This window comes from Scleropages formosus, chromosome 8 (assembly GCF_900964775.1).
Source record: "Scleropages formosus chromosome 8, fSclFor1.1, whole genome shotgun sequence".
Lineage (NCBI taxonomy): Eukaryota > Metazoa > Chordata > Actinopteri > Osteoglossiformes > Osteoglossidae > Scleropages > Scleropages formosus.
Genome location: NC_041813.1, coordinates 1,240,409 through 1,255,709, shown reverse-complemented (window position 1 = coordinate 1,255,709; position 15,301 = coordinate 1,240,409). Strand labels below are relative to the sequence as shown.

Below are 15,301 nucleotides of genomic sequence, written 5' to 3'. Positions count from 1 at the left end.
TCTGAGCGAAAGCATGTCCAAAAGAGGCACGGATTCGCTCATTATTGTGCTCCATCTGGGCCGGCGCTCACTGGTATACAGAACAAGGACCAGCACCAGCGCTACCTGCTGCACCACCAAGCCACCCCTCACCAAAAAAAAGCAGCAAACCATATAACCACTGCGTGTTTGCACCGGTCTTTCAGAACACTGAACCTACATGCAATTTTGCTTCCAGTGTAGGAGTGGCGAAATATTTAGCTTTTACTTCACACAGCCCCACCAGATTCCTTTGAAAATACACTCTGTAGCAATTCCAACAATGTAATTTCATATTACTATGCATAAAAATGTTCTGGTTTGACAAGTTAGCCAGGCTTTTCTGTACACTGCTGCAAGGTGGCATTAAAAGCACTAGGCTTTAATATTGGGTTCAACATCTGAGTATTTACTGTATGAAAAAACCACGAATGCATCATAATTTTTGTTCAACAGGCGAAGCACCAGACTCACCATTGTTTCTGAGGTATCGGTGCAATACAAGCACAGCGTGTTTAATCGATGTATGGTCGATGGTACAGCATAGCACCGTCGTGTGACGGACACCCAGGAAAGAACAATGCATCTCAAGGAGAACAGGCCTGCCTCATCCTTTACAGGGTGAATGGTCATCGATTACTTCCCACTACGTTCATCACTGCTGTCCTCGGAAACAGCAGCACAGCTCACTTGCTATCCTCTACCATAAATGTTCCCCTCTTCTCACGGAAATAATCTCATGAAATTACTCAATAAGACCAGAGATCAGAAAAAAACAGAAGGATGCCCAGGAGGCTCAGCAAGTGAAAGACTGTGGAGTCGTCCATAGGGCTCCACAGTTTGACATTCAAATAGATCATGGGTCTGATTTGTGAGATGGGAAAAGCTAATTAGAATAATTCCTCTTGGACTGGTAACACAGAGAGATTCACCGCTCATAGTAGTTAGCGTTACCGCCTGCAGGCTAGTGGGCCTGCAAAACACAAGCTGTCTTTTGGTATGTGCAGGCCCAGTCAAAAAATTTCAGTACTCACAATGGAAACCTTCCTCTCCATAAATGGAAATGTTTTACCTTCAGGTCATTAGTTTCAATTTGTCTTTTACTTCGCTCTTGTCAACATAGTCCTTACACAAGCTTGATGGAACTGAATATCATGCTTGCAGTGATTGCCAAGCTGGTTCAGATTGTTACAGGTTTGGTAAAGATCACCAAATCAGCAAAACAACCCCAGATCATGACACTGTCTCCTCCACGGTGAACAGTGGGAACCACACAGTACGGAACTCATGTGCTCATCCTCGCTACATTTTACAAATACCTGGGACCGTGGACTCAAATATTTCTGACTGAAACTCACTGGCCCACTGGGGATATACTGCATAAAATAAAACTTGAAATAATTCAGCTGTGATCAAATCTGGGAAAGAAATCTTGAACAAATGTAATTTAAAAAGCCATTTTTTTACATTTATATTTCCATATATTCATTTAGCAAATGTTTCTCTCCAAAGTAATAGAAATCTCAGAAAACAGCACCAAAGTGCATTTCAGCAGCAGAGGGAGAGACCGACATGCAGACAATGACTGATATTACACCATTTGTATGTTTGCCAGCAGCAAAAATTGTTTAAGGAAGATTAAAACTGCTTCACTGATGTTAACAGGGATGAACTGTCCTAAAATAAAGATAATCCTTGAGCTTTCTAAGGATTAACCAACATGGGACCATTCCCCAAGGGAGGCTGAGCTTTACTGGGCGGGTTGAGAGAATCTGGGAAAAGAGATGCGGAGGGTCAGTAGAGGAATTACGTAGTGAGAAAGGTTCAAAGTGCTGGAGGCGTGGAACTAAGTCCTTACATTACATTTTGTTCATTTGGCACTTTCCAGCAAAGCAAAGTGCAACTCAGGGCGTAACGAAACGTGGATTTCACCAATAGAGGGAGCGATCCAAATGTAGACACACAATTCTCAAAGTGTTGTCAGTCCAGTGGTAGCTCCCCCCCCCCTAAAAGTTAAGTAGTGAGGGATTGTGGAAGAAGCAGTCCCGCTTTCTTTCAGCTTCCATCAAACTGAAGAGTCCCACTCTTTCCTAGACAGTTACCTTGCCAGCGGTTAATGGTTTGTAGGGTATTTCATTATCTCCACGAGCGGGGATTAGTAATGTTAGTTAGTAACATGCCCATTTCCAGAATTAACAAGAACTGTTATCTAAACATGTCCAAAAAGAATACCGTCATCTTTTAAAGTACCACCGTGATCAACTTGAAGTTTGACCTCAACTGCAGACAATTAAAGCATAAGCACTAAATTCTTTTTAACAAAAACAAGCTGCAAAGCCCTATAAAGTACCGTGTCTGCTGCTATCTAAGCAGGTCCCAACGCTTGATTTCAGGTCAGTGCTATGCTGCATTAGAACGCCTTCACTATAAAGGCTATTTATCAAGCCATTAAGTAGTCAATAATGCGATATGAGGGCAAGACAAAAGAGAGGCAGCAATCCCTAGAAATTAAGGGAATCAAATTCATCACCTGTGGCATCCAATTCATTCCAGGCTTCATGTAACAAATGAATAACTATTCTTCCATCTCCATTGCTCTTATTTCACCTGACACATCATAACAATAATCAGTAGGGACAAGAAACAATGAATAGAATAGTGTTGGGGAGAGTGTTAATGTATATATGAAATGTACTGAGGACTCTGCTAACAGCACAAAGAAACAAAAAGGGACACCTCATAGAACAGTGGTTAGCGTGACTGCCTTTGGGCTCAAAGGTTGCAGGTTTGAGCCATATCTCTAGCTGTAGTACCCTTGAGCAAGGTACTTATGCTCCAGTAAAATTACCCAGCTGTATAAATGGGTAAATAATTGTAAGTGGCTTTGGAGAAAAGGGTCTGATAAATGTAGAAGATGTCTTTTTTGGGGGAGACCGAACAAAATATTCTTAAGACAGCTAGTAGGGAAAGCATCACCGAGTCAAAGTGAACTGGTGACCACTCGTGGTATTCATGGTTGGAGAGGATGACTGTGGAAGGAAACGCGTATGAACACGAGCAGAACATAAAAACTCTGCACAGGCAGAACTGGATTCAAAGCAGACCTAAAACCACAGCCCAGCTGCTGCAAGGCATCGCCCTGACCTTCTGTGCCCCAGTATGGTAGTTTGTCCTTTGCACAGGTCATAAGTATGACTTCCACACTCCATCCAGTTAAAGCAATTTTCTTTTTGCAGCCTGAATGCCAGGTGTGTAGAAGAGGTACTACAGCAGCACCAAGTTGCATCTTTGCAATGTGTACCTGTGACTGCAGCTAAGCAAATTCCAGCAGTTCACTCACAAATGTTCATTTGCAGCTCACTGCTTTGAGTATCATATATTAAGATAAATGTTTATTCAGAGATTCATTTTGTGGAGGCATCCTGTGTGTCTGAGATTTGCACAGGGTCAGGCATGAGGGCTGGCACGCAATCAGTGATAGAGACACATATTTATTGTATATCGTTCCACAATAGGACACATTTTTATTCTCAAACTGATTAAATGATGAATTGACTGAAGTATTTCCAGGAGATAAAAACAACTGTGGAAACCTGGGACCCCTTCAGGTGAGAGCAGTGACAAATGTAGTGGGAAGTGATCACACACACACACTTCATCTGAACCGCTTGTCCCATATGGGGTCACAGGGAACAAGAGCCTAAGCCAGCAACACAGGGCAAAAGGCTGGAGGGGACACACCCAGGACAGGATGCCAGTCCATCACAAGGTACCCAAACCCCAGACCCACCAGAGAGCAGGACCTGGTCCAACCCACTGCAGGAAGTGATCACACACACATTTTTGGAACCGCTTGTCCCATACAGGGTCACAGGGAACCGGAGCCTACCTGGCAACACAGGGTGTAAGGCCAGAGGGGGAGGGGACACACCCAGGACAGGACACCAGTCCATCGCAAAGCACCCCAAGCAGGACTTGAACCCCAGACCCACTGGAGAGCAGGACCCTGGTCCAACCCACTGCACCACAACACCCCCAGAGGAAGTGATCACACACACACACACTTTCAGAACCACTTGTCCCATATGGGGTCACAGGGAACCAGAGCCTACCCAGTAACACAGGGCATAAGGCCAGAGGGGGAGGGGACACACCCAGGACAGGACACCAGTCCATCGCAAGGCACCCCAAGCAGGACTTGAACCCCAGACCCACTGGAGAGCAGGACCCTGGTCCAACCCACTGCACCACTGCGCCACCACAGCCCCAGAGGAAGTGATCAATGTATTTAAATTTGAAATTTGAATGAAAATTTAAAATCAGTTAATGGACTTTTCAACACCGTTGTTCTAAGGATAACTGTGATTAAATTATTGTTTTTAATTCCTAAGTATTTCCAAAGTACATCAGTGTATTCATGTGGACTTCAAGCAAGAGAACACAGCATACAGTAAAAAAATACACTGCTACAAAATCACAATACTGAGTACTGTGTTGTCAAGAGTGGCTCGACTATCTGGTTTACACCGTTTTGAGAAGAAGGTGACGTGACACTGATTTCTGTTAAATTACATGCAGACTGATTCAGCACAGGTAGGCAGGATGTTCCTGAAACAGAAAGGCAGGTAATTCTACATTATTTTCCAGTCTAAGATCCCACATATGCATCATTTGAAATGGAATTGGAACCAGGGAGCAGTAAGCACTGATGTGGTCACACTTTTCTACCATACACTGCACCGTCCCCATTTATCCTAAGGTGTGGAATGCTTTTCAAAAGTCATGTTTATTTCATTTCAGTCAAAAAGACAAACTAACGTGAAAGTGAATACAAACTATATGTACGTTTACAAGAGAACTAACCAAATGTTTAATGAAAATATTGACAATTTAAAATATTTTTAAAACATTCATTTAGACGTCTATGGAGATCAGCATTTATACGCTTTCGGCGACTGCGTTTTTAACAATTTTAATTTACTATATAATGCCCTACATTCAATCCTAGTCATTTTCTGCCTGTGTTTTGGATTTGAAACACTTTGCTTCCCACTAAGTGAGTCTCAAAAAAAGCAAAAGAGAATAGTTTGGGCAACAAGGAACTGTTCACCAGCTGTGTGAAATTGCCCTCATTTGACCCTGAGCCAAACCCAAAGAAATAAAAGATGAGGAAACATATTATTACACATGAAAACAGAGAAATTCTTTGCTGCTAAGAAGCATCCAAAATGGAAAAAAACCCCTCAGTAAACAGAACCATTATTATACACACATACATAAAGTATCATTTGGCATCATTTCCACACTCATGTTGTTTCTATTACATGAGCTTTTGGGAAGTTAATGGGAAACAGTCTTTTACATCCAGAATCACACCATGGTGAGAATATTTTATTCACATCTTTTGCAGTGATCGGTATGATATGTATGAAGAAAGGGACGCACTTACCTCAAAAGTGTTACCAGTCCTGTCAAACTCTGGGGGGGTGAATGAACCTTCAGGGTCATCTACAAGGTAAAGAAGTTAAAAAATTACCATTATAAAAATGACCATCAAGTAGTTTTACACCTCAGCAGATTTGTAAAACCAAACTCATGTGCAGGCACAGCACTGTATGCATAATTCTCCTTGCATTGTGATTATATATTTCAGTTTTTCAGTTCAACAAAGGGTGGGGGTGCAGTGGCACAGAGGGTTTGGCTGGGTCCTGCTTGCTGGTGGGTCTGGGGTTCAAGTCCTGCTTGGGGTACCCTGCAATGGATGGGTGTCCCATCCCCCTCCAGCCCTATGCCCTGTGTTGCCAGGCTAGGCTCTGGCTTGACCCAAGCAGCTTCAGTGTGTGTGTGTGTGTGTTTGTGTTCAACAGAGCAACTCAGACTAAACAGTTTGCTGAAGGGTCCTACAGCAGTAGTAGGAAGTGGTGCTGAAACCAACAACCTTCAGCTCCACAAGAGTTACACCTTTTCAAGGCTATGATTATTCATGAGAGATTATTACAGAAGTTCATTAAAGTCATTACACAAATTCCAAAGAAAAGGGAGATATAAAAAGCCAGGCTGGAAAACATTGGGGAAATTGCTGTCTACAATATTGCTTTATAGTACATGAAATTCCTGGCAATTTTAACCTCTTTTTGACTTTATTGAGATGTACAGTAGGTCCTTAATAATCTATTGTTTATGGTTAGAGAGGTGTCTTGTGTTTTTAAAAATGATTGTAATCACTCTTTACATTCTCCCAATTACAGTATATTTAAATGCATTTATGAATCCTACAAATGTTTGCTTTATTACCATTTGTGAACACTACAAACACAGCTGTGTATGTACCACAGAGAGAATATTACCACAAAGAGCATACAGATAAATCACTATGACTTTTTTTATTTTTCAAAGGATTTCTGAGTAAAATGCATTGCTGCCTCTCCCCATTTTTCGAAACTTTTGTATGATGAAATCACTGCGTGGGCACTTAGCTGAGTTACAGAGAAGCATGGGCCCAGTGAGAATTCCCTCTAAAGTGCACATCCCTTTTCATGCAACATTTTTAGCCAAGCAGCAGACTGGCTGTTCAGCACAACAATTACATTTTAATAGAAAAGCTATTTACATACTGATAACAGATAATATTGAACACGTAATGATTACATGTGGAATTATTATCAATATACGGTATTTTTGGCTGAGTTCGAAGCTTTGAAAAGCCAGTGGCCCAACTGTCCCCTCATCCAGAGGTAGTCTCACACCTAGATGCAACACCAGTGGTGCTCCCACAGTTCCAAGGGGTACGCTTTATGTATTTACAGTACATTAACACACACACACACACACACACACACTTTCTGAACCGCTTGTCCCATTCGGGGCCGCGGGGAGCCGGAGCCTAACCCGGCAACACAGGGCGTAAGGCTGGAGGGGGAGGGGTCACACCCAGGACGGGATGCCAGACTGCCGCAAGGCACCCCAAGCAGGACTCAAACCCCAGACCCACCAGAGAGCAGGACCCTGGTCCAACCCACTGCGCCACTGTGCCACCGCACCCCCAAAGCAGTACATTAATGTCTATCAAAATAATTTAAGAAGGCAGAAAAAGCCAGTCCTACAGAGCAGCGTGTTAGAATTTATGCAGTAATTTGCACATTATATTAAGTCCTCACGAATTAACCATTTTGAAAAATATGAAACGTTACATGCGGACCTGAGGTCATATCCCTGTTCTTAAGTAAACTATCCCTCTAGGTTGGTTTGTGCAGCTTCACTTCACCAGAAGTAGTGATTTTTCTTTAAAAACGTGCGACTTTTGCGACTGTTTAGGTGCTGCCTTTATGGCTGACATTTGTTTCTGCTTTTATGATCATTGTTTGTTTTGTGTCTTGAAGGACCGTTCGGTCATGTGCAAGGTACCAAGGTACCATTTCAGCGGTTCTTTCTTCAGCATTACTGAAGCCATGTTTTGGTACTGCATTTATAGCAGTTTGAAGAGGTCAGACTTGCGTCTACGTCGTCTCCACAGGATTCATTGTCTTCTGTTCTGGAAGGCAAACCCTTGAAATTGATTATGGCCACGAAAAAGACGGTAAACCCAGAGAAAGGCCAAAAGAGGTGGTTTTCATACACAAATGCAGGATTTCAACATAGCAATAATAACTTAAAATAAAATTTTAAATAGCATTTTCCACATTATATAACTTGCAATAAGAGCAGTTAACTCAGATTGAAAGAATTTAATGTTCTGTGTTATAATTGTTTGCTTGTTTTTGTCTCACTAATTTAAGCATTCACTATATCACAGTAATTGCTCATTAATATGCCTCTGTGCTGATTAATATTTAATAGACACAGACTTTCCATAGGAAAACACCCAGAGCAATAGTTCAGCCGGCTGCATTGTGAATTCAGAGGGGAATTTAAAATCTAATGAGCCAGAACAGGAGAGAATGGTTACATTTATATGTATTAAAACATAATTTATTGTGACAGCATACAGATGTGCCATGATCATACACAAGAAGAAAATAAGTACTGTGCATGAAAATGAGGTCCCAAGTTGCTTAACATGATGATACTCTCAGTGAAAAAATCTCAGCGGGCTTTGGAATTTTCTTTTCGGTTTTATTTTAAAAGCTGTACTATTGTTGTTAAATGCAAGATCCGCTTTAGAAGGTTTACACAACTGCACTAGAAGTTTTCCGCGAAACCCATCAAGAATGATCAAACTTAAGCAAAAAGATGCATGAAAAAAAGAAAAATGGACACACTTTTTTAAAGATAACCCACCAGCTGTTTGCCACATCCCGTCTCAACCTGTTTCTTATTCATGAAACCCACCAAACACAACTTCCCTCAGAGATGAATAAAGTTTCTTGCATTCATTCCTTCACTCTGTAATAAGCAGAGCGGCTCGTACGAAATTATCATATTACACCCAACAGGTGTGGTTGTCTAAGGTCAGAGATGCGTCCCTCTCTTCCGAAGGACACCAGAGGCATGTCGCTAACTGACAGCTCAACGCGCGGAAGTACAGGCCCTTCCGGTAGCATCAGCGGGCAGGTCAGACGAGACAGTGACGCAAGCCTGACTCGGACCGCAACGGACCGTTCGGACGGACCGACTTCGCTCTTTCACACTGGCGGGAGAGGACAACTGCCATTTCTCTCCCCGGCGCATGGGGGTTTCGTGCTCGAGCAACAACTTTGCTTGCGATGCCCTAGTTGCCCTGAACTTTTTCCCGCCGTTAGACGACAGAATGAGGTGGGGAGCAATCGGCAGAGGCAGAGAAAGCGAGACGGAGGAAGAAACGCTGCCTTACCTATGATTTACTGGAGACAAGTGGGAGGACGTGGGTTCACTGGTGAATCAGCAGTAAGGTAAGAATGAGATGGCTCATGTATGAATCAGAGGAGGGATGAGAGCCGGGATGAGAGCTGGGACGAGAGCTTCTCGGCGAGATGAGCCGACGGAGGAAAAAAGGCTTTGCCGGCTCACGCGTGACTCGTTATTTAGGCGGGAGAGAACAGGGACTCACCGCTGAGATGCTCCATGAAGCACACGTTGCCGTGGGCATTGAAGGCCAGGGTGTCGGGCGTGATGCAGAGGGTGCGGAAGAGCGGCGAGTGGGCAATCCTCCGCAGGGAAAGGGCACATTCCACGCACACCGCCCACACCTCGTGCTCCGACAGACAGCTGTCCCGCAGGGAGAGAATGTCTGCGAGGGAGACGTTTTCCTGCCAACGCGCACACACACACACACACACACACGCACATAGATGTACATACATTTTAAACAGCGCGGCAGGACAGTTCATCATGCACACGCTCACATTTTTTGATTATGCTGTATGAACATTATACATAAATATGACACCAAGCAGAAACATTCACAAACGCACATGACTCTCGGACATAGTTGTTGGCAAAATACATTATGCTGAAAAAATACATCTTTCTGCAAACTCCACCTCTAAACTTGTTATTAATTTGCTAAATTAAGGATGTTCATATGCTGGAAAGGGGATTTCTGAAGCATACATCAACAGGGAACTTCAGCCTGGAAAACGTCAGTAAATATCAAGCTGTGAACACCAGTTACGAAAACAAAAGACACTTCGGCTAAGAGCCCCTTCTCAGTGAAATGAATGCAGATGAAGAACGGTGACCCTCCGGAGATACAGGAAAGACTGCGTGGGCAGAACAAGAGGACCTCCTTGCCAAAGCCCACTCGGAAAGTGACCATTTCATTGCCGCACAGTCACCATTTTCTTCCGGGCAAAGAGAGAGAGCAACAGGCAGCACGTTGGGTCCATTCCAGTCTGTGGAAACCAGATCAAATTACCAATGTAGAGAACACAGATGGCCCACAGTAGCAGGGTTCAAAGACACAACGTGAATTCTTGAAATCGTCTGCAAATTACTTCTTTAGATCTAAGTCTTCTGCATGAAGTGCTCGCTTTTCCCTCGCTCACTTTCGTTGCCTGCTTGTCCCGGCCAGGGTCACGGAAGTGCACGATCCTGGAATCGCTTGGCACAAGGCCCGGGACAGGACTTCCGTCCACTGCAGGGTAGCCACACGCGCACATATTAAAAACACCACGCGCAATGCAGAGTGCCCAGTTCAGCTTCGGACTGTGGGAGGAAACCAGAGCAGCTGGAGGAAACCCACATAGACACGGGGAGAACATCCGGTCTCCACAGACTGAACTGGAGTGAAACCTATGGCCAAACCGCCCGAGGGCTGTGAAGCAGCAGCGCGACCCGCTGCGGCGCAATTAATATGGTGCATTTATACGTGGAACTTTATTGTGCGTGTGGCAGAAAAGGTAGCGAATACTTCCTGAAACAGGTGAGTGAGGAGCATAGTGCTGGTGAGCTAAATACACACACACCACCGCGTCCAGTTGCTTAGCATCCTGCCAGCGTTTGACAACATAGTGAATCACGGCCCTGTGTTCGGGCCGAATCAGCAGGCGGGAATTTGATTCACATGCCAACATTCCTCCGGTCGAGAACCCACCAAACAGGAAGTAGATGACTTGAAATGAAAAAGTTCTTCTTCTTCTTCTTCTTCTTCTTATTATTATTATTATAATATTTAGAGTATAGCTCGAGTTACACAAAAAAAGTCACACATTTGGTGTTAATCGCAGTTCTGCGCATTGATCGTGGAACAGCGGGCACCGCGGCGTAGCTCATCCGCAGCTGCTCGTGCTCTTGCTCCATCCAACCCCGGATTCGCCCACTCTCTGATCTATGACCCCCCTATAACATTTGCATCACGCGTGCGGAGGTTCACCGCAAGCGCTCGGCCGGTTCGCGAGTCCTCCCCCGCCGGCTGCTGTCCGAGCCCTCGACGCCCAGACAAAAGGCGATTGTGTGCCCCCGGAGGCAGCGACCCTTGCATGAAGAGCGGCGGCATCGCCCACAGAGGCGCCCTGTTCCTCGGAACAGAAAAGGCCAGCGAGAGGGGTCCGGGGACGCTTGCGGCCTTGCGGCGCGCCTGTCGCTCCCTGTTCGCAGGCCCGCCTGGAGTCAACACCCATCTGAGGGTCCCTCAGCACACAAAGTGGTCCAGCACTGATTCATCCCCATCTCCAGATCAAGCCCTCTTACTTTAAGCAGCTGCGCTGATCCATAAATAGACTGACATATTCCCGGGAGACAGCTATGGGCAAGAACTGGAGAGTCTCTTCCTTCACAAGAAAATGCTGGCCTACATAACTTTTCTCTTCCTTCATGGGCTCTAATAAATCCAGTTTCTCCTCGCCAGGAACAGGGGGGCAATCGTGAGACGCGCACTGACAGAACGAACGAACAAATGAACAAGTGGCCAGGTAAGTGAGCGCATAATTAAGCGGCTGTCTAAAGCGAACGAAGGAAGGCGCGAGTGGGTTTGTAAGGAACGATGTAAGCGAGCGGGTCCGACTGAAAGCGGCGCACGTATGCAAGGAGCCACGTCACACTTGCTGCGCGCTGTGCTTTCTACACTGTCAGCGTAAAGTGTAAAGAACAAAGTTCCATGACATTTATATGATGCTTTTCGCAAAAAGGACCTGAACACCGCTGGGGAATTTTTACTGCAGCAAATCAGGGCAAGTACCCTGCTTAGGGATCGTGAAGAAGGGAACAGGATTCAAGCCTGGGATCTCCAGCCTAAAAGCATGGTCTTTGACCAGTGTGCTACCTGCTATGCGAAAGAAAGAGGTGAGGATGACCAGAAACCGGATGGAAGGACTCAGTCGCAGCAACAATGTACACACCGCTACAAGTTTCCGGAGGGAACCTTTTTTAAGTGGCCGCCAAGAATCCACACCAAATGAACAACATGTAACAACGAATAGCTAAACCGGCAAGATCGGCACATAGCTTTCAGTGAAAGGGTCTGGTGAGAATATGAATATTAATAATAGAATGTAGGGAGGCAAAACATGCTCAGCAGCTCTGCACAGTCCACAAATGCCACTGCAGCATACGATGTAAAGAAACAGAAAAACTGCTCTCCTTCAGTCTGTGATAAAAGACAAAGAAAAAACACAAACCGATATCGACAAAAATTGTCAGTGTATCAAAGTAAAAATGAATTTCTAGCAGACTGCTTAGTATGATATCTTCAAACAGAATGAAACATGGTAGAAACAGTGTTTCCATATAGTGCCAACCAATTTGCTTCCCAAAAAAGTCATGTTACACCAGAATTTTGCCGCATGTTCAGTATGATCTTTGTCACTGACATCGGCACATGTTGACAAATATTCCTATATCGCGCCCTTATTTTGGGGAAGCAGAATCTGATTAGTGAGATATCCAAAAATTGTGTTTCCAAGAGTGTGAAGCAGAATCCAGTGAACAGTTACATACTGTCCTTTCATGGGTGAGTTTTAGACCCCTGGAGTAAAAACTTCATTGAGTGGAGTTGTGCAGCATTATACATGCTTAGCCTCTGACTCAGAGAGTGGTTTTACCCTCCTCCTCCTCCTCCTCCTCCTCCTCCTCCCTCCCTGCAGGGGCTGCATCCACACCCATGTGCCTCATCCCATATGGGGCTGAAAAACTGAAACCCAAAAGCAGAGCATAGCGCTGAGGTTACTTTTCTCTGCTGGCATTTCTGGGTCTGAGAACCACCTGCACGTCGCAGATGTGCGAAATAAAACAATAGGTGGGTGACCTTGACAGCTCTCTGTGAGCCCAAGACACTGCATGGCTCACATATGGTACAGCACTCATCTGGCAGACAGTTAAAATCAATGCACCTCAACAAACTCCACATGATGCACAGGGGAAAGATGCCTGAACAACTAGGTCAGAACTCTGGTTTCCACAAATATTTGCTCACCATGTTGGTAAGTGATTGTTTGCAGACGCACTGAGCGAGTGGCGTAACAGAGAAGAAAGTGTCTCCTTCAGTCAGTCACAGTGAAGTGAAGAGAGGAGCTCTGGTGTCCAGGCCCTCACACTCAACACTGGAGCACCCCGCACCCCGCACCCCCACCGACACCGACACCGACACCATGCTGCCATGGAGGAGAACTTTCCCAGTTCCCAGCAACACAGATTACTAGTGTGTATTGTGTGCATCTCACTCAGCAGTCAGTAACTGAGAATTTCTCTTTCCGCCCTTAAGACTTCAGTCCACATCATCTGATCTGTACATGTTACTCACATAGTCACTCAGTGCAACATTGTAGAAAACTTAAACAAACAGCAAACCTTAGTTACTACATACATGATAGGACGATACAACAGCTGCACAATAACTGCAATAATAATAATAATGTCTACATTCCATTCCAAGAGCTTTTTCGTGGCCACTTTTTTTTTATCATGTTTAACCCTACCTCATCTTCTAGGAGTGTGGGCAGGGGTTCGAATTCATAGTACTCCTCCTCTTCTTCCTCTTCTTCTTCTTCATAATACGTGACAGCTGTGGTCTCAAAGGTCCCCATAACGGGAACATGTAAATGTTAAGTGTTTTAAATCACCGCTAATAGTCACAACAACTGTTACTGTGGTGTTTTAAAAGCTCCATCATCATCACGATAATCATTCATGTCGCACTCAGTGCTGCCGCGGCTTCGCTCTTCTTCTTTTCTCCTCCGTCGCTTTCCGAGCAGCACCATGGCATGGGGTCCAATGCAGATCGGATCGGAACCCGGCCGGAGCGGCGCGGAATATTTCCTTGCGATACTTAGGTGCGATTCCCAACAACTCCGTATTTAGAGCAGTTCCAGAACACTCTCTCGCCCACCCGCCCGCCGAGGAGCTTTTCCACGAACAACAACAACTCCTCGCACGTTCTGCGTCACTCGCGCAGCTCCATCGGCATCGGACACGAGCGGGGAGATGATGATGATGATGATGATGATGATTTTGATGATGATGTGTGCGGTGTCACACTTCCCGATGGCCCGAAAAATGAACAGAAACGCCCTCGTCGAATCCGCGGCAAACTAATTTAATAATTAAACATGAAGAGTGTGGAGGCATTTCCTCCGGTGCACTGCGCCTCTCCGAGAGCAGCCGACGAGTTTGTTAACTATGCGCTGCCATGGCAACGGCGGCCGCACCTCCGCGGAGACTCCGGAGATGGTGACACAGCTACAGATACAAGAGGGACGGTGACACACAGCTACAGATACAACAGGAACGGGGAAACAGCTACAGATACTACAGGAACGATGGCACAACTACAGATACTACAGGAACAGTGACACACAGCTACAGATACAAGAGGGATGGTGACACACAGCTACAGATATAAGAGGGATGGTGACACAGCTACAGATACAATAGGAACGGTGACACACAGCTACAGATACAAGAAGGGTGGTGACACACAGCTACAGATATAAGAGGGATGGTGACACAGCTACAGATACAAGAGGGATGGTGATACAGCTACAGATACAATAGGAACGGTGACACACAGCTATAGATACAAGAAGGATGGTGACACACAGCTACAGATACAAGAGGGATGGTGACACACAGCTACAGATATAAGAGGGATGGTGACACAGCTACAGATACAAGAGGGATGGTGATACAGCTACAGATACAATAGGAACGGTGACACACAGCTACAGATACAAGAAGGATGGTGACACACAGCTACAGATACAAGAAGGATGGTGACACACAGCTACAGATACAATAGGAACGGTGACACACAGCTACAGATACAAGAAGGATGGTGACACACAGCTACAGATATAAGAGGGATGGTGACACAGCTACAGATACAAGAGGGATGGTGATACAGCTACAGATACAATAGGAACGGTGACACACAGCTACAGATACAAGAAGGATGGTGACACACAGCTACAGATATAAGAGGGATGGTGACACAGCTACAGATACAAGAGGGATGGTGACACACAGCTACAGATACAAGAGGGATGGTGACACAGCTACAGATACAAGAGGGATGGTGACACACAGCTACAGATACAAGAGGGATGGTGACACAGCTACAGATACAATAGGAACGGTGACACAGCTACAGATACAAAAGGGATGGTGACACACAACTACAGATACAAGAGGGATGGTGACACACAGCTACAGATACAAGAGGGATGGTGACACAGCTACAGATACAACAGGAACAGTGACACAGCTACAGATACAACAGGAACGGTGACACAGCAACAGATACAACAGGAACAGTGACACACAGCTACAGATACAAGAGGGATGGTGACACAACTACAGATACAACAGAAACGGGGAAACAGCTACAGATACTACAGGAACGGTGACACAACTACAGATACAAGAGGGACAGTGA

General features: G+C 45.2%; 1 protein-coding gene across 2 annotated transcripts in view; it reads right to left on the bottom strand.

Moving 5' to 3' along the window:
- Positions 1-14,039, bottom strand: part of kndc1 (kinase non-catalytic C-lobe domain containing 1) — a 35,776-nt gene extending 21,737 nt beyond the window's left edge. The window contains exons 1-4 of one of the 2 annotated variants that reach the window (XM_029254012.1): positions 13,347-14,039; positions 9,044-9,242; positions 5,468-5,526; positions 4,279-4,626 (exon numbers count right to left, since the gene is read on the bottom strand). In XM_029254012.1, coding sequence (XP_029109845.1) covers positions 4,603-4,626; positions 5,468-5,526; positions 9,044-9,242; positions 13,347-13,454 — 390 coding nt within the window. In that variant the 5' untranslated portion in view covers positions 13,455-14,039 and the 3' untranslated portion in view covers positions 4,279-4,602. Of the gene's footprint in view, positions 1-4,278; positions 4,627-5,467; positions 5,527-9,043; positions 9,243-13,346 lie in introns of those variants that run through there. The other variant, XM_029254011.1, reaches the window with a different exon arrangement.
- Between the last annotated feature and the right edge of the window lie 1,262 nt (positions 14,040-15,301).